General features: G+C 39.7%; 1 protein-coding gene across 1 annotated transcript; it reads left to right on the plus strand.

The window, feature by feature from the left end:
* The first annotated feature begins 18 nt into the window (after positions 1-18).
* On the plus strand, positions 19-24,790 carry LOC133530270 (ATP-dependent RNA helicase DDX24). The gene is made up of 14 exons (XM_061868149.1): positions 19-250; positions 463-850; positions 2,899-3,477; positions 6,317-6,469; positions 10,358-10,511; positions 12,204-12,381; positions 14,280-14,409; positions 15,425-15,557; positions 17,663-17,752; positions 18,955-19,066; positions 21,987-22,104; positions 22,965-23,142; positions 23,700-23,865; positions 24,670-24,790. Exons 1-14 carry the CDS (start codon positions 104-106, stop codon positions 24,769-24,771), a joined length of 2,628 nt encoding a protein of 875 aa, XP_061724133.1. The 5' UTR covers positions 19-103; the 3' UTR covers positions 24,772-24,790.
* Positions 24,791-25,289: the final 499 nt, after the last annotated feature.

Consider the following 25,289-nt stretch of genomic DNA (forward strand, 5'->3'; position numbering starts at 1 on the left):
AGCTAGGCACGTCAATCAAACATCAAACGTCAAATTCACACTGTTGATTGAGGTTATGAAATCAATTTCAGGTGCATATTAATTTAATAATTTTAATATAACCATGAGTAAAAAGTTAAAAGATTTGAAATGGCAGTCTGTAACTTTAGACGGCTTTCCAGCGTCTATGGGAGACAAATTACAGGGATTTATAGGCTTGGAAGAGTGTACAAGCTACAGTCTTGATAAGGAAAGACCACGCAATAAAAAGGTATGTTTTTGGTTAATTTAACAGGCATTGATTGGGAAATCCTACTGAAGATTATTAAATCCTCTATCTAAATTAGATGTATTATGCTACAAAGTCTCATATGCTTCAGGTTTGTGGTAAAAAAAAAAACAATCAGCCGATAACCTCTTCAGTCATAATGAAAAAACTATTATAAATCATCATTTAAACACGTTCTTGTCACAAATTTCCAGAAAAAGGAGCAAAAGAAGCGCAAAAACACTAAATCCGTAGAAGAAACAGCTCAAACACAGATTCCAAATAAAAAAACGAAACTTAGCAATGGTTTCATAGTGGAGTCCTGCGATACTGTCACCCCTTCTCTTAACAACGAGGATAATACAAACAGTAAAGAAAACAAAAATAATACAACACCAGACACTAGCAAAAAGGGCAGAAGTTCAAAAACTATAAAGAAACTTGGTGAGAATATAGCAGAGGTGGAATCACAGTTGACGCCTGAAGATATGCTGTCATGGGCGGAGTTCAAGCTTCCTGAGGAGATCACGAGGGCTCTTATGGAGCTTGGCTTCAAGCAGCCTACTAAGATACAGCAGCTGTCATTGCCTGCTGCTATTCATGGTATGTTCATACATTGTCATTAGTATGGGGTCTATTCAATCCTGTACATGTATGGTTAATCATTGAGTTAAGGGTCCCCAGCAAGCTCAGTTGTCCATATAAACGTAGTTACGCTCTCATTTTAAAACAACTAGCCATATTGTTGTGAAACTTTGTACTGACAATAGGATGAGGTATATCTAGGGCTGTAATTAGTTTATGTAGCCTCAGATACCATAGTTTAAAAAAAATCAGTGAATTTGAGATTTTAACACAACACTTGTTTTTGCTCTATTTCGTTTGTTTTATAAGGTGTACCAATACCCACCCAAGATGACACTCCCTGTCTAACCGCGTAGTGAAAGTGTGGAACAGTTTGCCCAAATCCGTAATCAGTGCACCCGGAGTGAATTTTTTTAAAAGCAGACTCGACAAACATTTTATAAATGGACGAAACAGAAGTGCAGGACATTGATGTGCACGTATCAGCTATAAGCTGCCTGTGCATTCATAAATAATAATAAAATAATATATAATAATAATAATATAAACTTATTTTAGCCCTAGATAGACCTCAGGTCATGGTATGTGTAAAGTTTCATTACAATCCAACACAATAGTTTAAAAATTAGAACAAAACTCCATTTGTATGAGGAGGTGAAATTCGACTGAGCTTGCGGGACTCTTTAAGTGAATGTCCTCAGCAAACAGGGGTACAATAATATAGAGATGAAATGGGGAAGGGGGGAGATGACCGAACTAGATGCTCTTATGGAACTCTCAGTAGGAGTAGCAGAGAAAGCGCTATTATTGATTGTCCTTGTCATAGTCTCACTTGTCCTTTCTACATACTTCAAAAAAGTCCTAAGTGACGTGAAGGCGTTTTTTGTTGCCCACCATTTTTAGGGTTCCGTAGCCAAATGGCAAAAAACGGAACCCTTATAGATTCGTCATGTCCGTCTGTCTGTCCGATTCTGTCACAGCCACTTTTTTCCGAAACTATAAGAGCTGTACTGTTCAAACTTAGTAAGTGGATGTATTCTATGAACCGCATTAAGATTTTCACACAAAAATAGAAAAAAAACAATAAATTTTGGGGGTTCCCCATACTTAGAACTGAAACTCAAAAAATCTTTTTTCATCAAACCCATACGTGTGGGGTATCTATGGATAGGTCTTCAAAAATGATATTTAGGTTTCTAATATCATTTTTTTCTAAACTGAATAGTTTGCGCGAGACACACTACCAAAGTGGTAAAATGTGTGTCCAAAGTAGTAAAATGTTGATCGAGATCTAGCAAGTAGTTTTTTTTAATACGTCATAAAGGAACCCTTCATGGGCGAGTCCGACTCGCACTTGGCCGCTTTTTTATGGTAAACTGAGCCACTTTTTGATAAATATTCTGTCAATAATTCATCTTTTTTTTTTTAATCTTTATTTATTTATTGAGGGTTTTTAAACAAATGCCACCCTCATAGTGGCTCTCTAACTACACCAGTCTAATTGTCTCCGCATAAATTACAATTGGGCGAGTCAACTTTACGCATCAAAAACGCAAAATTATTCAAAGGAATGTGGCCAGATCGCAATCTAAAGGCAACAATTCATCTTGTTATCCTTGGTGACAAGCCTACATTTTTGACTAAATTCCAAAAATGTTTGTTAATAGGTGGGTTCACACAGAGCGAGCATACGCGCATGACAATTTCGTCGCGCACAAAACGGCCAGAGTAGACGTGCTTCGGCCGAGGCGTCGCGCGCGTTTTCCTCGCTAGGCGAGCTAGGCTCGCCGAGGCATGTCTACACTGGTTGGTTTGTGCGTGAGTATATTGCCTCGAGCGTGTGCTCGCTCTGTGTGGACCTAGCTAATCAAAAAGGTCAAAATATATTATTTTAAATATCTTATAGATCGTGTCATTCACGAAGCCGCGTGCCTTGACTCTTATTGTCATGTTATTAAAGGTTAGATTTGACAAATCTGTGCGTCATCGTGGATGACACGAACTATAGGTACTTGCTTACATTCATATTACATGGTTTTTGTCACATAAATGTGTTTATATTTCAGGTCGTAGAGATATCCTCGGCGCAGCTGAGACTGGCAGCGGTAAAACCCTAGCTTTCGGCCTTCCCATCCTCACCGGCATCTTGAAACTCAAAGAGAAAGCACAAGCTAAAGGTCTAGACGTCTATGAGATCCCTTACAAAAAAAGCAGTAGAAAGAAACCAGAACCTGAACCTCCAAAGAATAAATTTAAAAAGAAAAAGAATAATAAAATGAAGAATAAGAAAATTAAAAAAGAGACTTCTTCAGAAGATGGCTACAGTAGTGGAGAAGATGAGGAAAAGGAAAAAAAAGATAAGAATGAAGAAATCAAAGATAAGGGACTGAAAGATGATGATTTTATAGAAGAAATAGAAGTGCCAGTTAGAAAGAAGGATTTATCAACAGATGAAGGGAATGACAGTGATGACAGTGCGGATTATGTACATCTTTCGGACATCTTTCATGGTGATGATTCTGATGAAGATGGAGACCAGGAAGAGGGTGATGAACAATCAGAGGACAATAATGATGATGGAATTGAGAATGATGGAACTGGTGAAGACACAGACAGTCAAGATGAAGTTGAGGGGAATGAGGGAGGTAAATGTTTTATATATTTTAGTATTTTTGACTCTACATTAAACTTTTTGACACTAAGGTACCTTTGGCTCTCCTGGTTACTTTTTATAGTCTAGTAAATTTTTGGTAACACTTGGACTATGCTAAGGATATATAGCGCGTGGTTCATAGTTCATAAAACTTAATGTAATAAACGCAGCGTTAAACGCATGCGATCGACGGAATATAGGACAAATGACAATTCGATTATCGCTACGTTTACCGCGTAAAACAATACAGTGTGTATTTTTGATGTAACCACAAATGTAAACTAGATGTAGCTTTTAGTGCTATAAAACGATTCTGAAATATTTCTAGGGTTCCGTACCCAAAGGGTAAAACGGGACCCTATTACTAAGACTCCGCTGTCCGTCCGGTGTCTGTCACCAAGCTGTATCTTATGAACCGTGATAAAAGACAGTTGAAATTTTCACAGATGATGTATTTCTGTTGCCGCTCAAATAACAAATACTAAAAAGTACGGAACTCTCGGTGGGCGAGTCGGACTCGCACATATCCGGTTTTTTTTAAAATTAGTGTCAACTACCAGGGTATACTATTTTTTTTAAGTTTTTAGGGTTCCGTAGCCAAATGGCAAAAAACGGAACCCTTATAGATTCGTCATGTCCGTCTGTCTGTCCGATTATGTCACAGCCACTTTTTCCGAAACTATAAGAGCTATACTGTTCAAACTTGGTAAGTAGATGTATTCTATGAACCGCATTAAGATTTTTACACAAAAATAGAAAAAATAACCGGCCAAGAGCATGTCGGGCCACGCTCAGTGTAGGGTTCCGTAGTTACTCTTCCGTCACAATAAGCTAAACTGGAGCTTAAAGTATAGTAAAGTGTTAACCAAGGGAAGAAACGGTACCTTTCACCCGAGTTAAACAAATAGGCAAATTTGCATAATCAGTACCTAATTAAAGTAAGTCTTTTTACTATGAAGGGAAAACTTTTTGCGATAACTCAAAAACAGCTAAACTGATCATGTCTGTTATAGTTTTCATTTAATGTCTTTCTTAAGCTCTACTTCCACGATTTTTTTCATATTTTTTGGACCTATGGTTCAAAAGTTAGAGGGAGGGGGACACATTTTTTTTTCTTTCGGAGCGATTATCTCCGAATATATTCACTTTATCAAAAAATGTTTCTTGAAAACCCCTATTAGTTTTGAAAGACCTTTCCAACGATACCCCACACTCTAGGGTTAAAGCGAAAAAAAAATTCACCCCCACTTTACGTGTAGGGGAGGTACCCTAAAAAAAATTAAATTTTTAGATTTTATTGTACGACTGTCGGCTTTATTAATTTATATATCCATGCCAAATTTCAGCTTTCTAGCACTAACGACCACGGAGCAAAGCCTCGGACAGACAGACAGACGGACATGGCGAAACTATAAGGGTTCCGTTTTATGCCATTTGGCTACGGAACCCTAAAAAAACAATAAATTTTGGGGGTTCCCCATACTTAGAACTGAAACTCAAAAAATCTTTTTTCATCAAACCCATACGTGTGGGGTATCTATGGATAGGTCTTCAAAAATGATATTTAGGTTTCTAATATCATTTTTTCCTAAACTGAATAGTTTGCGCGAGAGACACTTCCAAAGTGGTTAAACTAACTACCCTTTGGTTTTGCGGTCATATCAACAATTATATTATATTTATATTCCTTTAATCGCATGCGTTCGCACGCAATAATCTAGTACCACTAACGCCATCCAGTGGCGAGCGCTTAAACTAAAGTACCTGCCTGAGTATTTGGTGTATTGTCAAAGAAAACTTTGTAGTCACAGTAAATTTACTGCCATCTCTCGGCACATGATTAAAACTTTTAGAACGCCATTTGACTTTGATCCTAAATCATATACTCCCATGTTTATAATCCCATGAAGCTGTGAAACGTCAAAAAAAGATACGGCTGTTTATGCCGCAAAAATAGTACATTTCGATGCTAGTGCGGAAAGTATGTCATTACTGCACGAGTACCGAGATGGCAAGACTCGGGAGTGAAGAATGACATTTCCACACGTGTATCTAACGACGTTTTTTAATACAGTAGCGAAAAAATAAGAAAAACAACAAGTACTTTTTTATGCTTGTTCTATAAGACAGAAACAATTGTAAATATGAGATATTATACTATTATTACCTAAGTATCGTTATTTACGATTATTTGTGTATTGTATATTTAAATTGTATGAAAACAATATCGAATGTTGCCTTTGGAAACTTAATACATACTTTCAGTAAGAAAAAACGCCTCTGCTTTGACAGGCGTTTCGGCAGCTATTCCGTTCCATTCAGACAACTTATTAAGAACGGTTTTTCAATATTCAATATTAAAAAATAAACGTGTTATAATGATGAAGAGGTAATAAAATATGAAATATGCTTATATTTATTATTTTTTACATTAACAGTAGGTTTTTATGTTGATTACGACTTTTAAAGGAAACTAACATTAACACTCATCAATAAGTAGTCATGAATTGGAACAAGTGGAAAAGTAAAAAGCACTAGTTCGCGAAATCCAACTTTCCGCACGCTAAACAGCTACGGAAAGTAGCACTTTTTGAGCAACTGTATTAAAAACGTATATTTCGACACACTCAAGGGAATTAAAATGTATAAGGTACTGCCCGTTGACCTGGAACTATGAAATTTGGCAAATAATATCGTTTTACACTACACGTATAGGGAAAAATCTAAAAAGTATAAATTAGTAAAAAAAAAATTGTACGGAACCCTCGGCGGGCGAGTCCGACTCCCACTTGTCCGGTTTATTTTACTAATATCAACATTTTTTTATTCAGGTATAGGCTGTGTGAAGGTGATAGATGACATCGAGCTGCCCGGGACAGAGACGGCGCGCACCGGCAGCCCGCTCTACGCTCTCGTTCTAACACCGACGAGGGAGCTGGCCATGCAGATATCCCAGCATTTAAAGGCTGTCGCTAAATATACAGGTATTTTATAGTTATTTTATTAATAGCGTACTTCCATCCAGCCGGCAACGCACTTACAACTCCTCTGGTGTTGTGAGTGTCCATGGGCGACGGTATTCGCTTCCCATCAGGCGATTTGTCTGCTCATCTGCCTCCATTATGAAAAAAAACCTTTTTCTATAATATAGTATATAATTTCACCTTTTCCCATACTACACCTTTGCGATGAAATTAGAAATTTAAATTATTTATTCATATAAACATTATTGCATATGAAATTAAACTTGAGGCGTTCTCTACCAGGCAACCACTGGGCTAAGCGGGGTGTTTGTTCCGCAATAATCTAGTACCACTAACGCCATCCAGCGGCGAGCGGTTAAACTAAAGTCCTGAGGGTGATATTTCACTTGACCAATAGGGAGAGTGCATAAACTGTAGGGGGCAGCACAGGAGCTCCCTGTTTATAAAATATACCGAATTTCCTTAGAACGTAATTTCTTTACTCTCATACAATTCATTTTTAAATGTTCTGAAATAATGCCACATCATTTTATTGGAATCCTTTTTTTAACATTCACTGCCAGGGACCCGCTAGGCGGGTTCTATATTCGTGGGCGTTTTTCGCTACAAATGGCAAAAAACGTGTTATCGACTACTGTAATCTAACATCGAAAACGAGATACTACTAACTCCATCCGACGGCGAGGAGCGGAACTATGGTTACTGAAGTGGTCAGAAGATGGCGCTGTTCTGACTATTTATATATAATATTGCAATACGTCGTTTATTTTAGCATTTGAAAAATACTAATAGGGAGCGTGCATGAACACAGGACCCTATAGGAGGCAGCACAGGAGCCGTCAGATTTTTGGCGCGAGGCGTAAATGTGATGTTTTTTGTTCCGATGTAGCCCACAAGATGGCAGAACCTACTATGCACAAGAAAACACTTGACGTGTAAATGTGCCTGTTTATGGTTCCGATTGACACCACAAGATGGCAGACCCTCCAACGCGTCCCTATAATCTTGACGTGCCTTTTTTAACCGACTTCAAGATTTCAAAAGGAGGAGGTGATCAATTCGGAAGTAACACACATAATATTTTTTTTATTTTATTATGTGTGTTACTTCATAACTCCGTAATTTCTGGACCGATTTCAAAAAATATTTTTTTGATTTAATCTAAATACATACAGATTCATCCCGTTTTTGTCAAAACTCAGTTCTGATGATGGGATCCATGAGGAATCGAGGGAACTCTTCAAATGTGAAAGGCATACATATAGTGATTTTTGTATTTTCATCAACAAATCAAACATTTCCATTTAAAAAATAACCGGCCAAGAGCATGTCGGGCCACGCTCAGTGTAGGGTTCCGTAGTTACTCTTACGTCACAATAAGCTAAACTGGAGCTTAAAGTATAGTAAATTGTTAACCAAGGGATGAAACGGTACCTTTCACCCGAGTTAAACAAATAGGCAAATTTGCATAATCAGTACCTAATTAAAGTAAGTCTTTTTACTATGAAAGGAAAACTTTTTGCGATAACTCAAAAACAGCTAAACTGATCATGTCCGCTATAGTTTTCATTTAATGTGTTTCTTAAGCTCTACTTCCACGATTTTTTTCATATTTTTTGGACCTATGGTTCAAAAGTTAGAGGGGGGGGGACACAATTTTTTTTTCTTTCGGAGCGATTATCTCCGAATATATTCACTTTATCAAAAAATGTTTCTTGAAAACCCCTATTAGTTTTGAAAGACCTTTCCAACGATACCCCACACTCTAGGGTTGAAGCGAAAAAAAAATTCACCCCCACTTTACGTGTAGGGGAGGTACCCTAAAAAAAATTAAATTTTTAGATTTTATTGTACGACTTTGTCGGCTTTATTGATTTATATATCCATGCCAAATTTCAGCTTTCTAGCACTAACGACCACGGAGCAAAGCCTCGGACAGACAGACAGACAGACAGACAGACAGACAGACAGACAGACAGACAGACAGACAGACAGACAGACAGACAGACAGACGGACATGGCGAAACTATAAGGGTTCCGTTTTATGCCATTTGGCTACGGAACCCTAAAAAGTGACATTTGATGAAGTGGAGCTGCTGATGCTGATCAGAATGGAACTCTTCAACGACGCATAGTTCCCGCTTGGCAACTTGTCGTCCTCTTTATGAGTGTTAGACAAATTAGATTTTCAAGATACATTTTTGCCAAGCTCGTGATCTGATGATCGAGAGCATATATTTGTGTGATGAACACGGATATTTGTTTATATATCTCTTATCAGGATTTGAACCCGGGACCATCAGCTTCATAAGCAGGGTCACTACCAACTAGGCCAGACCGGTCGTCATTTATTCATAGTTACACGAGATAATTAAAAAGTTGGTACGGAACCCTCGGTGCGCGAGTGAAACGAACTCGCACTTGATCGGTTTTTAGGGTTCCGTAGCCAAATGGCAAAAAACGGAACCCTTATAGATTCGTCATGTCCGTCTGTTTGTCCGTTTATGTCACAGCCACTTTTTTCCGAAACTATAAGAACTATACTGTTCAATCTTGGTAAGTAGATGTATTCTATGAACTGCATTAAGATTTTCACAAAACAATAAATTTTGGGGGTTCCGCATACTTAGAACTGAAACTCAAAATTTTTTTTTCATCAAACCCATACGTGTGGGGTATCTATGGATAGGTCTTCAAAACTGATATTGAGGTTTCTAATATCATTTTTTTCTAAACTGAATAGTTTGCGCGAGAGACACTTCCAAAGTGGTAAAATGTGCCCCCCCGCTGTAACTTCTAAAATAAGAGACCGATAAACCTAAAAAAAATAATGATGTACATTACCATGCAAACTTCCACCGAAAATTGGTTGAACCAGATCTAGTAAGTAGTTTTTTTTTTAATAAATGGTACGAAACCCTTCATGGGCGAGTCCGACTCGCATTTGGCCGCTTTTTTATTTCTTTCTAATGCTAAAAAACTTAAATAAAAAAGAGTATAAATATTTTATTTTAATAATAAATAATCTTCTTCGCGTTGTCACGGCATTTTGCCAAGGCTCATGGGAGCCTGGGGTCCGTCCGCTTGACAACTAATCCCCAGAATTGGCGGAGGCGCTAGTTGTTACGAAAGCGTCTGCCATCTGATCTTCCAACCCAGAGGGGAAACTAGGCCTTGTTGGGATTAGTCCGGTTTCCTCGCGATGTTTTCCTTCACCGAAAAGCGACTGGTTAATATCAAATGATATTTCGTACATAAGTTCCGATAAACTCATTGGTACGAGCCGGGGTTTGAACCCGCGTCCTCAGGATTGAAAGTCACACGCTCTTACCGCTAGGCTATCAGCGCTTCTGATGAATCAATAAATAAATTATTTTAATTTAATGTAATCCACAGTATATGAAGAAACCATGATTAAACATTTTTTACGCATTTGATGATTATATATCGGGATAGTGATGATAGTTATTTACAGTACATATGGTGCTACTTTACCGCACTAGTGCGAAAATTAGTATATTACGTTACTGTGTAAAACATTTAAAGGGCCATATGTACTGTAAAACGTTGTACGATACATGTGCGAATAGGTAATTCGCAACTCGTGTCGATTTAAAACACACCCTTCGGTCGTGTTTTAATTTATCGCCACTCGTTTCGAATTTCCTATTTTTCGCACTGGTATCATAATGTACTATTACGATACAAGTGCGGAAAAGGTGTGTTTTAAATCGACACGAGTTGCGAATTACCAATTCGCACATGTATCGCACAACGTTTTACAGTACATATGTACCCTTTAAATTTTCGACATAGTGCGGATAAGTAGCACCATATGTACTGTAAAAGCTAGTATCAACAATAATTTTGTGGAACTTATTTCATCAGGTCTTCGCATAGCGACGGTGGTAGGCGGTATGGCGTCGGTCAAGCAAGAGAGAGAATTGAAGCGGAACCCTGAAATAGTGGTGGCCACTCCGGGGAGGCTGTGGGAGCTGATATCTCGGGGGGAACCACATTTACAGCAACTGTCGAGCGTCAAGTGAGTGTATAACACACAGGCAGACAGACAAACAGACAGACATATACCCTGAAATAGTGGTGGCCACTCCGGGGAGGCTGTGGGAGCTGATATCTCGGGGGGAACCACATTTACAGCAACTGTCGAGCGTCAAGTGAGTGTATAACACACAGACAGACAGACAAACAGACAGACATATACCCTGAAATAGTGGTGGCCACTCCGGGGAGGCTGTGGGAGCTGATATCTCGGGGGGAACCACATTTACAGCAACTGTCGAGCGTCAAGTGAGTGTATAACACACAGACAGACAGACAAACAGACAGACATATACCCTGAAATAGTGGTGGCCACTCCGGGGAGGCTGTGGGAGCTGATATCTCGAGGGGAACCACATTTACAGCAACTGCCGAGTGTCAAGTGAGTGTATAACACACAGACAGACAGACAAACAGACAGACATATACCCTGAAATAGTGGTGGCCACTCCGGGGAGGCTGTGGGAGCTGATATCTCGGGGGGAACCACATTTACAGCAACTGTCGAGCGTCAAGTGAGTGTATAACACACAAACAGACAGACATGAACACGAGCATAAAGTAGTGAAATCCCATCAAAAACATTTTCATGTAAAATGTAGCCAAGACGAGACCATATGGCTCATTTTATTTTCTTCATAATCAAAGTGCTGTCATAACGGTTAAAGAAGTTTAATCTTTGTTAATTGTGTTGTATTGTATCTTTGTGTTGTTGGGTGTCCATGATTGTAGATACTCAAATTGTTTCCTTACCAAAAAGTTAAATAACAGAAAAGAAGCGTGATTGTTTTACTTAACATGATGGTGAACGATTCATTAACATTTACTGATTGTGTAGGCTGTAGTCCTGCTCACGTATCATGAATTACTCTGTACATAGATGTTATATATTAACACTAAAATTCGCATTTCAAAATGTCTTCCACACTCAAATTTATTTACGTGGGTATAATAGAGAATTGTCTCTTTTTATAAAACTGCTACTGAACAGCCAAGCCACATATTTTGACTAAGAAGTAGAGTTTGTGAAGTGAGGGCTGGTAGAGTTAGAAGCTTGGCTCTACAAGAGATCTGATAATTTTTTGGCAGTACGAGCCACATGGTCTCGTCTTGGCTACATTTTACATGAAAATGTTTTTGACGAGATGTATCATTTCATGAAATTTTTATTCCCCTTTGAACCCCCGAAATAATATTTATCAAACACAAAAAAGAAAAAAAAGACAAAAAAAAATTTCGTTCCCCTTTTAATAACCCGTAAGTAATAATAACATTCATCATCATAATCCTATTTTTATTATTATTTCATTGCAAGTTTGAGAAAAGCACTATACAAATCTCGGCGAGAAACGGGGTTGCCGGCCGCGTCTCCCTGTCCGACCTCGCTACGCTCGGCCGTCTATATCTACTTGGCCTGCAACCCTTCGTTTCCCGTCCTCTATAGTAATGTACTATTACATTAGGGCATTTATTCATGTGATGAGCATGGATATTTGTTCCTGAGTCATGGGTGTTTTCTATGTATTTAAGTATTTATGAATATTTATATTATATATATATCGTTGTCTAAGTACCCTCAACACAAGCCTTATTGAGCTTACTGTGGGACTTAGTCAATTTGTGTAATAATGTCCTGTAATATTTATTTATTTATTTATTTTATTTATAATTACAGATTCTTAGCAATCGATGAAACGGATCGCATGATCGAACGGAACCACTTCGAAGAGCTCCACCCGTTGCTCTCGAGGCTCAACTGCGACGCGGCACAGCGGAGCTGGCGCCAGAACTTCGTGTACTCGGCGACGCTGACCCTGGTGCACGCGCTGCCGGCGCACGTCCGGGGGAGGAAGGTGTGTACACGGGAACCTGTTGTCAAAGAAAGAAAGAATTTGAAATGTGTTCTACATGTTTCTTATAGAAAATTTTATGGTAATTATTTATGTATAAGACACTTTTCTGCTCATACTTTACAAATTATTTACGAAAAACTAAAGAAAAAAGGAACATTAGAATTGATTTTAATTAACTTTTTCACTTTAATATACTGTGGCATCAGTGTACTGGATCTTTTTTGTAGAAAATTTTGTGTAAATTATTTAGATTAAACAGCGTTTTTTGCTATTGGCCACCGTTTACGAGTTATTTACGAAAATATAGAAAAATGGACCATAAAATAGATTTTTATTAACTTTCCCGCTTTAATATCTTTTTAAGTGTTGATCCCAGCGAAAAAGTACACTGATTCTTTCTTTTAGGCAATTTTATATAGATTATTTGCGTGAAAAAGCATTTTTTGCTATGGGCCACCGTTTACGAGTTATTTAGGAAAAACTAAAAAAAGGGATCTTTTAAACACTTAACTAAACAAAACTTTAATGAAATGGTTCGAGCCCTACACCCCAGCAGGGGGTAACAGGATGAAAAGAAGAAAGAAGAAGAAACAAAACTTTATAGCCGCTGTAAATTTACTGCCATCTTTCGACACATGATTAAAACTTTTAGAACGCCATTTGATTTATTCAGCGGTGGCAGTATGGTTCCATTTTTATCACTTGTCACTATGCCCGTCACTTTCGCGCTTACATACTTGTTAGAACGTGACAAGCATGGTGACAAATTATAAAGAGCCGACCATCTTAGCCCTACGGCAAATAAACTACAGGGACACTTTTACATGTCCATTTTTTACAAACAATAAAAATAACAAAGTACAATTACAAATATGGATTAAATGAAATAATATATACTTTATTAGAGATGTATACAGTCTCTAAATGTCGAATTACACAAAAACCTATGGTAAAAAATAAAACCAATCAATACTAAAATTATTTAGAGGTGTATAAGTCTCTAAATGTCAGAAATAAAATATAATTTAATTTAAATTAATTTTAACATGAGTGGCACCCCTTTACAGTGTCAATTTAGTTTAGTTTAGTTTTAATTTAGTAATAATAACTTTGTATGCACTATGGGTACTGACTGCCTGAAATAAAAGCCTTTTATTATTTATTTATAATTTAAAAAAACATTAAATTATCCTTAGAGATGTAAAGGGTCTCCAAGACTTGAATTCATGTATAAATAATTAAAAGACAAGAAATTAAATCAGACAAGAACCGAATGAAGTCTCACGTTCATGCCACTCAAAAGTAAAATTACATACGTAAAATTAAATTTGTTAAATATCAAGAAGTGGCGCCATCTTAACGGGCATCGGCTAAAGATGTCGCCATACCTTTCGCCTTTGACCTATTAGATGGCGCCACTTTTTGGTATTTAACAAATTTAACACATATCAGTCAAAGAATAAGGATCAAAATCAAATGGCGTTGTAAAAGTTTGAATCATGTGTAGAAAGATGGCAGTAAATTTACTTTGGCTATACAGTTTTCTTTTAAAATCCACCTCTATTTCAAATTCTCTTTAGTCTAATCATGTAAGAAGTATGTTTTACATTTTTCTAACAATTTTTGTTATTATTCCTTGATTTGACAGAACTCGTATAGGGAGCGTGCATGAACTGTAGGAAGCAGCACAGGAGCCGTCAGATTTTTGGCGAGATGTGAGGTTTATTGTTCCGATGTAGCCCACAAGATGGCAGAGCCTACTATGCACAAGAAAACACGTGACGTGTAAATGTAAATGTTTATGGTTCCGATTCAGGACACAAGATGGCAGGCCCTCCAACGCGCACGGTCCCTATAAATTGGTTGTACGAAAATTCGTTTTTTTGTTGTTTCTACAGGTAACGAAACGAGGCAAGATTATAAACAGGAAGATAGAAAAAATGACTCCGAAACAAAAAATCGCTCGACTGGTCTCACTCGTCGGCATGACTGAACCCAAGGTCGTGGACATCACCTCCGACAATCTGGGTGAGTGTGCGACGATCATTGAGTATTCACCGTGTTTATATTGAATTTCGTAAACTTCGAAGTACGTTTAAGAGGAATTCCTTCCTTCCTTCCCTGGATTTTTAACCTAGAGAATTATTTTTTTCAAATAAGATCAATATCTGTTCCGCTATGTATTGCTTTTTTGGATTATTTAATTTTGAAGAAACATAGAGCGCCTCGAAAATCGCACAAACGGCTCAATTGAATTGGCTGCAAAGGCGCAGTATACAAATATGACAACAAATATCCAAAAAATCAAAACATAGCGGCATAGATTATTTCTTCCTCTTGCAGTTTCCAAAAATTCATAATGATTGGTTGCGTTTTGGAGGAGACAGTCGAGAGCGGAACCTCGACTTTTGAGTTTTTGCGTCGGAATTTTAGTCTGAGCTGCAGTTGTCCTTGTCGCACGCGCGCACTCCCGCCCACCGCAGCGCGACAGCAACATAGCTTCAAAAATTTTAGATTTGAAAAGTTGCTCAACTAGGAATTGCTATTAAGGAAACTAAACTGCATAGTTAATTTAAAAAAAAATGTTTTTTTGAAGTGAAAACTTCTTTAGCGGCGCTGTGCACTTTTTGTGATGGGGAAAAAATGTTAAACTCGCGTCAGAGCGTCAGGTGTCACGTGACCGTCAGATTGAAAATTCGTAAGACGGACACGTGACGTCATGGTGACGTGCAAATTGAATGTCATCGAGGCCTGGTTACTTTTGAAAAATCGTAACTCATTCAATTTGCGAATTTATTTTTGTGGAGGGAACATTAATTGCATGTAAAAATACGCAAGTAAGTATACCGGGTTAGCACTGATTGACAGCACGTTATCTTTTCGCGGATTAGGAAAGTAATATTTTTGTTTTAATTATAATGGATTCCCGCAAAAAAACGGCTGATTCTATTCATCATTCTCGCATGAAATTTACAGACCTTGAATATTAAATTTTTTGTCAATTTATGAATGTTTTAGTCTGAAGTTTAATTTAATTTGACAGGCACTGCGGAGACCCTCACAGAATGTAAGATAGCGTGCGCCTTCGAACACAAGGACGCCTACCTCTACTACATCCTGAACCGACACCCCGGGAGGACCATCGTGTTCTGCAACGCTATCGGCTGCGTGCAGCGGTAAGTGTATTTATTTGACAGTATTTGACAGCACGGAGGAGACCTTGACAGAATGTGAAACGACACCCCGGGAGGACCATCGTGTTCTGCAACGCTATCGGCTGCGTGCAGCGGTAAGTGTATTTATTTGACAGTATTTGACAGTACGGAGGAGACCTTGACAGAATGTGAAACGACACCCCGGGAGGACCATCGTGTTCTGCAACGCTATCGGCTGCGTGCAGCGGTAAGTGTATTTATTTGACAGTATTTGACAGTACGGAGGAGACCTTGACAGAATGTGAAACGACACCCCGGGAGGACCATCGTGTTCTGCAACGCTATCGGCTGCGTGCAGCGGTAAGTGTATTTATTTGACAGTATTTGACAGTACGGAGGAGACCTTGACAGAATGTGAAACGACACCCCGGGAGGACCATCGTGTTCTGCAACGCTATCGGCTGCGTGCAGCGGTAAGTGTATTTATTTGACAGTATTTGACAGTACGGAGGAGACCTTGACAGAATGTGAAACGACACCCCGGGAGGACCATCGTGTTCTGCAACGCTATCGGCTGCGTGCAGCGGTAAGTGTATTTATTTGACAGTACGGAGGAGACCTTGACAGAATGTGAAACGACACCCCGGGAGGACCATCGTGTTCTGCAACGCTATCGGCTGCGTGCAGCGGTAAGTGTATTTATTTGACAGTATTTGACAGCACGGAGGAGACCTTGACAGAATGTGAAACGACACCCCGGGAGGACCATCGTGTTCTGCAACGCTATCGGCTGTGTGCAGCGGTAAGTGTATTTATTTGACAGTATTTGACAGTACGGAGGAGACCTTGACAGAATGTGAAACGACACCCCGGGAGGACCATCGTGTTCTGCAACGCTATCGGCTGCGTGCAGCGGTAAGTGTATTTATTTGACAGTATTTGACAGTACGGAGGAGACCTTGACAGAATGTGAAACGACACCCCGGGAGGACCATCGTGTTCTGCAACGCTATCGGCTGCGTGCAGCGGTAAGTGTATTTATTTGACAGTATTTGACAGTACGGAGGAGACCTTGACAGAATGTGAAACGACACCCCGGGAGGACCATCGTGTTCTGCAACGCTATCGGCTGCGTGCAGCGGTAAGTGTATTTATTTGACAGTATTTGACAGTACGGAGGAGACCTTGACAGAATGTGAAACGACACCCCGGGAGGACCATCGTGTTCTGCAACGCTATCGGCTGCGTGCAGCGGTAAGTGTATTTATTTGACAGTATTTGACAGTACGGAGGAGACCTTGACAGAATGTGAAACGACACCCCGGGAGGACAGTGTTCTGCAACGCCATTGGTTGCATCCAACGGTAAGTTAAGGACTTGGTAATTTTTTTCCTATTTCCTTAAATTACTTTAAAATTCTAAACTATACATATTAATTTTATTAAAAAAAAAATATTTTCACAAGCCTCTTCATTTGATATATGACACGATATAATTAATTAAACTTTCATTTAGCCCTCAAAATTGCTGCTATGTTTGAAATACATTTATTTACGCTACATATTCGTTTTTGGATCACTTATGTGTACCAAGATTCAACTTAATTGGTCCAGTAGTCCGAGCAAATAGGCTGGGCAAGACAAACAGAATAATTCTAAAAGGGTTGTATTTTTTCCTCAGGTACGGAACCCTAATAATGTGTGGAAACATTAATTTGTTTTCACCACACCAACTCGTAAAGGCCCTCTTGATTGTTCAAAAACTAATGAGAAAGTTGCATTTTATCCACATGTGGGGCAAAGTAATCAGATGCAAATTTTGAGTTGTTTCCTTATGTTAGCTGGTGGAATTTACTTTTAAATAATGATTTTGAATGTTATATTTATATTACCTTAATTTAGATTTGATTTGGTTTAATTTGTTTGGTATTTCATAGTTAGCATTTTCCTCGCGTTGGTGTGGTGAAAATTTTTGTGTTTAACCGTCGTTTCTTAATACCCTCGCAACGCTCAAGATTCAATATCTAGAATCACTCGCTACGCTCGTTGTTCAATTTTGGAATCTTTCGCTTGATCGGGTATCAATATTAGCACCTTGTAAAACAAATAACTATTGTCGTCTTGCAGGTTGGCTCAGCTCCTGTCTCTACTGAAGTGCCGGCCTCTGCAGCTTCATGCCAATTTGCAGCAGCGTCAGAGGCTCAAGAACCTGGAACGGTAAGTTCATTAGAGTTGGACCAACCTAATTTCGCATGACATTAATTAGAAAGTGTAGTCTACGAAAATATGACGTAATAGGGCAAGATTTGTCCGCCCGACTCACGGCTCATTGTGTGTGTGTTTCTTCAACCCAAAAAAACCGGTCAAGTGCTAGTTCGTTTTACTCGCGCACCGAGGGTTCCGTCCAAGCTTTAAATTATCTCGTGTAACTATAAAGGCGAAAGAGTTTTGATCAGAAGTACCTATACAAGTATAAGTGTGTACAGCGCCATCTGTCGGCAAATTGTTTAACTAATTTGCGCGATATAATTGACGTATGTTGGTTTTTCGAGGATAATTCTCTATCATGTGAACCGGTTTCAAAAATTGTTCTTCTATTTGAAAATAAACAAACTTAAAGTTGGTTAAATTGCAAACTAAATTCGGAAATGTATTTTTTTAATTAAAAAAAAAGTATCAAGATAGAGGTTTGATTATATTTTTCCTGTGAATTTATAGTAATGTTAATATTATGTAAAAAAACATATTTTTTCTTCGCCAAACAGGGGGTGTGTGTGTGTGTGTGTGTGTGTGGGGGGGGGGGGGGTGGTATTTTTTTAATTATTATCATAAATATTATTTTTTCCACTACTAAAAATAAAAATAAAAATGTTTTGGATTACTTAGTCAATTTGAGCTCTTTAAAATGATAGCCCACTTTACCTACTCACTAGACTGAAATTTTGCCCCCTCTTCGTCTACATATTGGGCATTTCCCATAGTTATTAAAAATAAAATAAAAATTGTTACTTTCAATATGTCTGGGTTAGCGTTGTTCATAACTATTCCAAATTTCAAATCGATAGCTTAAGTGGTTCTCGAGATATCTAGCGATGTGACAGACGGACAGAGTCGCACTATAAGGGTTCCTTTTGTACCTTTTTGTTACGGAACCCTAAAAACGTCACCTTTGACACTGACAGGTCGGTGTCGTACACCGCTGAAGTATTGTTCGAATCGGGCCGCCTGTTTTTGGGTGTTCGAAAATCCCCGATGGAGTCCTATTTTAGGTTTTTAAAGTTATAAGTGAAAATCGTTTTATATAGTTTAAATAAATACATATAAAATGCACTTTTTCTTTCGCGAAAACACATATTTCTTTTTCGTGTTCTACTTTATTTCGTGAATTGGCCGCATTTAATATTATTTGTCGTTTGTAGGTTCAGAGACGACCCGCATGGGGTCTTAATAGCGACCGACGTAGCAGCGAGGGGGTTAGACATACCGAATGTAGACCATGTCATACATTATCAAGTGCCTAGGACCGCTGAGGTAAGTTCATTCATACATTTTGTAGGTCCAACACACGGGGTCTAATAGCGACCGACGTAGCAGCAAGGGGGTTGGACATACCGAATGTAGACCATGTCATACATTATCAAGTGCCTAGGACCGCTGAGGTAAGTTCATTCATACATTTTGTAGGTCCAACACACGGGGTCTAATAGCGACCGACGTAGCAGCAAGGGGGTTGGACATACCGAATGTAGACCATGTCATACATTATCAAGTGCCTAGGACCGCTGAGGTAAGTTCATTCATACATTTTGTAGGTCCAACACACGGGGTCTAATAGCGACCGACGTAGCAGCAAGGGGGTTGGACATACCGAATGTAGACCATGTCATACATTATCAAGTGCCTAGGACCGCTGAGGTAAGTTCATTCATACATTTTGTAGGTCCAACACACGGGGTCTAATAGCGACCGACGTAGCAGCAAGGGGGTTGGACATACCGAATGTAGACCATGTCATACATTATCAAGTGCCTAGGACCGCTGAGGTAAGTTCATTCATACATTTTGTAGGTCCAACACACGGGGTCTAATAGCGACCGACGTAGCAGCAAGGGGGTTGGACATACCGAATGTAGACCATGTCATACATTATCAAGTGCCTAGGACCGCTGAGGTAAGTTCATTCATACATTTTGTAGGTCCAACACACGGGGTCTAATAGCGACCGACGTAGCAGCAAGGGGGTTGGACATACCGAATGTAGACCATGTCATACATTATCAAGTGCCTAGGACCGCTGAGGTAAGTTCATTCATACATTTTGTAGGTCCAACACACGGGGTCTAATAGCGACCGACGTAGCAGCAAGGGGGTTGGACATACCGAATGTAGACCATGTCATACATTATCAAGTGCCTAGGACCGCTGAGGTAAGTTCATTCATACATTTTGTAGGTCCAACACACGGGGTCTAATAGCGACCGACGTAGCAGCAAGGGGGTTGGACATACCGAATGTAGACCATGTCATACATTATCAAGTGCCTAGGACCGCTGAGGTAAGTTCATTCATACATTTTGTAGGTCCAACACACGGGGTCTAATAGCGACCGACGTAGCAGCAAGGGGGTTGGACATACCGAATGTAGACCATGTCATACATTATCAAGTGCCTAGGACCGCTGAGGTAAGTTCATTCATACATTTTGTAGGTCCAACACACGGGGTCTAATAGCGACCGACGTTGCAGCAAGGGGGTTGGACATACCGAATGTAGACCATGTCATACATTATCAAGTGCCTAGGACCGCTGAGGTAAGTTCATTCATACATTTTGTAGGTCCAACACTCGGGGTCTAATAGCGACCGACGTAGCAGCAAGGGGGTTGGACATACCGAATGTAGACCATGTCATACATTATCAAGTGCCTAGGACCGCTGAGGTAAGTTCATTCATACATTTTGTAGGTCCAACACACAGGGTCTAATAGCGACCGACGTAGCAGCGAGGGGGTTAGACATACCGAATGTAGACCATGTCATACATTATCAAGTGCCTAGGACCGCTGAGGTAAGTTCATTCATACATTTTGTAGGTCCAACGCACAGGGTCTAATAGCGACCGACGTAGCAGCAAGGGGGTTGGACATACCGAATGTAGACCACGTCATACATTATCAAGTGCCTAGGACCGCTGAGGTAAGTTCATTCATACATTTTGTAGGTCCAACACACGGGGTCTTATAGCGACCGATGTAGCAGCGAGTGGGTTAGACATACCGAATGTAGACCATGTCATACATTATCAAGTGCCTAGGACCGCTGAGGTAAGTTCATTCATACATTTTGTAGGTCCAACACACGGGGTCTTATAGCGACCGATGTAGCAGCGAGTGGGTTAGACATACCGAATGTAGACCATGTCATACATTATCAAGTGCCTAGGACCGCTGAGGTCAGTTCATTCATACATTTTGTAGGTCCAACACACGGGGTCTAATAGCGACCGACGTAGCAGCGAGGGGGTTGGGTACATAATTGGGACAAAGGCACTAGGTACTAAATTGGCGAATTGAACTGACATTTTTGGATCTGGAATATAGTTCCATTCCAAAAATGTCAGTTCAATTCGCCAATTCATAATTAAATACAACAGTACCTGGGCGACCGAGCTTTGCTCGGTTATAACTATTAAACTTGTTTAAAACAATAAAAATTATATATAAACTTGAACAAATAAAATAAAAAAAACAAAAGTTTAACCGGGCGAGATTCGAACCCGTAACATTCGTTTAGCAGTCCGCGTCTTAACCCGCTGCACCAGACGGACAGTGGCCAATAACACGAAATTAGCGACCATATTCTGCGTCGAAAGAAAAACGCATGAAAACTCGAAAACACGCGTTTTCCCAAACATAAGACTAATCTAGATAGATTGTTTACCCCCAAAAACCCCTATATACCAAATTTCAGCGAAATCGTTAGAGCCGTTTCCGAGATCACTGAAATATATATATATATACAAGAATTGCTCGTTTAAAGGTATAAGATACCATTCTTAATTACATGTGCCATGACATTCCGCAAAGAAAGAAAAAGTTTCAGACATGTTTGAGTTGCGTATTAGTCGCGAATTATGGACGGACTCGCTTTAGCTCGGCCGTATAACTCACTCTCGTTGTAGTTCTTATGTCTTCTGCATTTGCGTGCCCAATGTTCTATTTACAATACCTGCCGAATATTTTAAATTAGTCGTAATGTCGTATATTGAAGACGGACTTGCTTCCCATTGGTCATCTAACTTACCCTTTTTTATACCACGACGGTGGCAAACAAGCATGCGGCCCGCCTGATGGTAAGCAGTCACCGTTGCCTATGGACGTCTGCAACTCGTAACCTATAACCTTTTATCTACATAGTTTGCTACATGTAAATGTGTGTCTGTCTGTCTGCAGAACTACGTCCACCGAAGCGGGCGCACTGCTCGAGCCAACAAGGAAGGCCTGACCATTCTCATGATGGAGCCGCAGGAGGCCTTCAGATATGCCAAGCTGTGTATTACACTTAATAAGAGTAAGTATTCAAACATTTAATCAATTAACTAGGAAGGTATGATTATGTCCATAAAATTATTATTATTATTTTTATACTACGTCGGTGGCAAACAAGCATACGGCCTGCCTGATGGTAAGCAGTCTCCGTAGCCTATGTACACCTGCAACTCCAGAGGAGTTACATGCGCGTTGCCGACCCTAACCCCACCCCCCTCGTTGAGCTCTGGCAACCTTACTCACCGGCAGGAATACAACACCACACCACACCACACAACACCACATTTCGTCGCGTCACGTTTATTTTGCAATAGCCATCTTACTCATAGAGACGATTTTAACCCTTTTAGTGCCAAAGGCATTAACTAATGCACGACCATTTTGACGAGGTTCGTGATGACGCGTCGCATACAATAGGCGTGGCGTTCAAAGGCCTATGAACCTATAACCGGCAACGCGCATGTAACACCTTTGGAGTTGCAGGCGTCCATAGGCTACGGTGACTGCTTACAATCAGGCGGGCCGTATGATTGTTTGTCACCGACGTGGTAAAAAAAACCTATACATGTACGGGTCAAATCTTGAAAGTTAAATTTGACCAACTTTCTGAAATGAAGCTGAAAATTTTCATACATTTATGTCAGTCAGGTGACAATGCAATATTATGGTACCATCGAGCTGATCTGATGATGGAGACATAGGAACTCTGTGATAAAACAACGCAACCTAATTGTGTTTGGGGTTTTTAGATTTGGCTCGATGAGTATTAGTGGCCTGTGGAAAGAAAAGTACAGTCAGCGATAAAAACTTGTACAAAAAAAAATTGCCGAAATCTTTTTAAATTTTGGTAAACATTTGAGAATGTAGTTATTTTTTTTTCAGAATCCGAGCTGCCAACGTTCCCCGTGCCTCCTCTGGGCCTGGAGTCCCTGAAGGCGCTGGTGCGCGCGGCGCGCGAGCTGGACGCCCTGCTGCTGCGCCGGCGCCGCGCCGCGCAAGCGCTGGGCTGGAGGGAGAAGGCCGCCAGGGACATGGACATGATCGTCGATGATGATGATGCGTCAGTATACCCAATCATCTATACTCTTCTTCCTCCCGTTGGCCTGAGATTATGCCATGGCTCATGGGATCCGCTTGGCAACTGATCCCTAGAATTGGCGTAGACGCCAGTTTTTTACAGCGACTGCCATCTTACCTTCCAACCCTGAGAGGAAACTAGGCCTTTTTGGGATTAGTCTGGTTTCCTCGCGATGTTTTCCTTCACCGAAAAGCGACTGGTAAATATCAAATGATATTTCGTACATAAGTTCCGAAAAAGTCATTGCTACGCCGGGGTTTGAACCCGCGACCTCCGGATTGCGCTCCTACCGCACTCACAATTTAAAGTCAAAGTCATATCTTTATTGCAATTCCTTTGTTGCATATAAAATGCTCAAAGTAACTACGAATATGTCTATCTGTCTGTTACCTCTTTATGCTGAAACCGCTGACTCGATTTACACGGAATTTGGTGTGGCGAGTTTAAAGTTCCAGGAGGAACATGATAATTATTATCATCGTTCCACCGTTCATTCCTATATCCTAAGTTTTTTACGTATTTATACAAAATACTCTCAGACCCGTGAAAGACGTGGAGCCAGGCCTCGAGAAGGCGGTGAAGATCAAACAGAAGCAGCTGAACGCCATGCTGGCCCGGCCCGTGTTCCCCAGGGGGTTCTCCTTCAAGTACCCCACCCTGAACGAGCCTACTGCACTTTTGGAGACACAGGATAATGCCTTACAGGTACGTAACTCATTTTTTGGGTGAATATTGCTGTTTAAATGACGGTAAGTATTACCCCAAATTATAAGGCCGTAGCGAAATATTAAAGAGACATAACCACGATAGGTCTGGGTAAACAGAAGCATCTGAACAAGATGCTATGGGATTCTCCTTCAAGTACCCCACTCAGAACGAGCCCACTGCACTTCTGGAGACACAGGATAATCCTTTACAGGTATATAAGGTGGGTCTTGCAAAATTCTTACCCCCGCAGTTACACATAATGTTTTTCATTACACTTGCGAGCAAAAAACTAAATTTTAAGGGTAATAATTCTTAAATACGGTGACATTTCAAACATTCGTCCGCCATATTATCATTATTTGTCAGGTGAGGCATCGAAGGCACAGACCTATTTGGCATTCAGCCACGATTGAAAATTGTGTAAAAAAAAAGTAAACTGCTATTAAATTAATTAAATTAAATATTTTTTTACATAAAAAAAAATGAAATACAAACGTCAGTATTTTAAAAGTAATATATACCTACATATAAACAACTCGGTTCATATTAATTAGTGACACAATAAAAAAAACTATAATAGGTCCTTTTTATCTGAAATTCCAACAGAAATAAGTACAGGACCCTTCTTCTATGTAAAGCCACCTTTTTTAATATTAATTTTTATTTATTTATTGAAAACTTTATTGCACATCCACAAAAGGTATAGAAAGCGGACTTAATGCCTAATGGCATTCTCTACCAGTCAACCATAGGGCCAAACAGAAAAAAAACGAATTATTATAATTTATGTTTGTCCACCAGGTTATGAAGAAAGCGCTAGAATCAGGGGAGCTAAAACGAGACAAGAGGAAAAGCAAGAACGCTCCGTTACTGAAACTGCAGAAAACTTTTAAGAGGAAATAAACGCTGCTAATTAAACCTACGTCTTTGTATTATTCCGGTCCGTACTTTTTAGTATTTGTTGTTATAGCGGCAACAGAAATATATCTGTGAAAATTTAAACTGTCTAGCTATCACGGTTCATGAGATACAGCCTGGTGACAGACGGACGGACAGCGGAGTCTTAGTATTAGGGTCCCGTTTTACCCTTTGGGTACGGAACCCTAAAAACGAAGTTGTGATTTTGCACAATGTTGTGACAGGGTGCCAGCCCATCGCCCACAACACACTCGAAATATATTCTTACAGTCGACTTCTACAACACCCATTTTGACCCAACACGTGAACTAAAAATTGTGCATATTGAAAAAAAACGGGTTGCACTCCGGGAGTGCCGGCAGAAGGGAAAACTTGATTAACGTTGTGCATTTTTGATATTTTGGAGAAATTGAGTAGCAGTTTTATAAAGAGATAATTCTCTATTATACCTACGTAAATAATTGAGTGTGGAAGGTATTTTGAAATGCGAATTTTAGTGTTAA

Source organism: Cydia pomonella, chromosome 22, assembly GCF_033807575.1.
Source record: "Cydia pomonella isolate Wapato2018A chromosome 22, ilCydPomo1, whole genome shotgun sequence".
NCBI classification, from domain to species: Eukaryota; Metazoa; Arthropoda; class Insecta; order Lepidoptera; family Tortricidae; genus Cydia; species Cydia pomonella.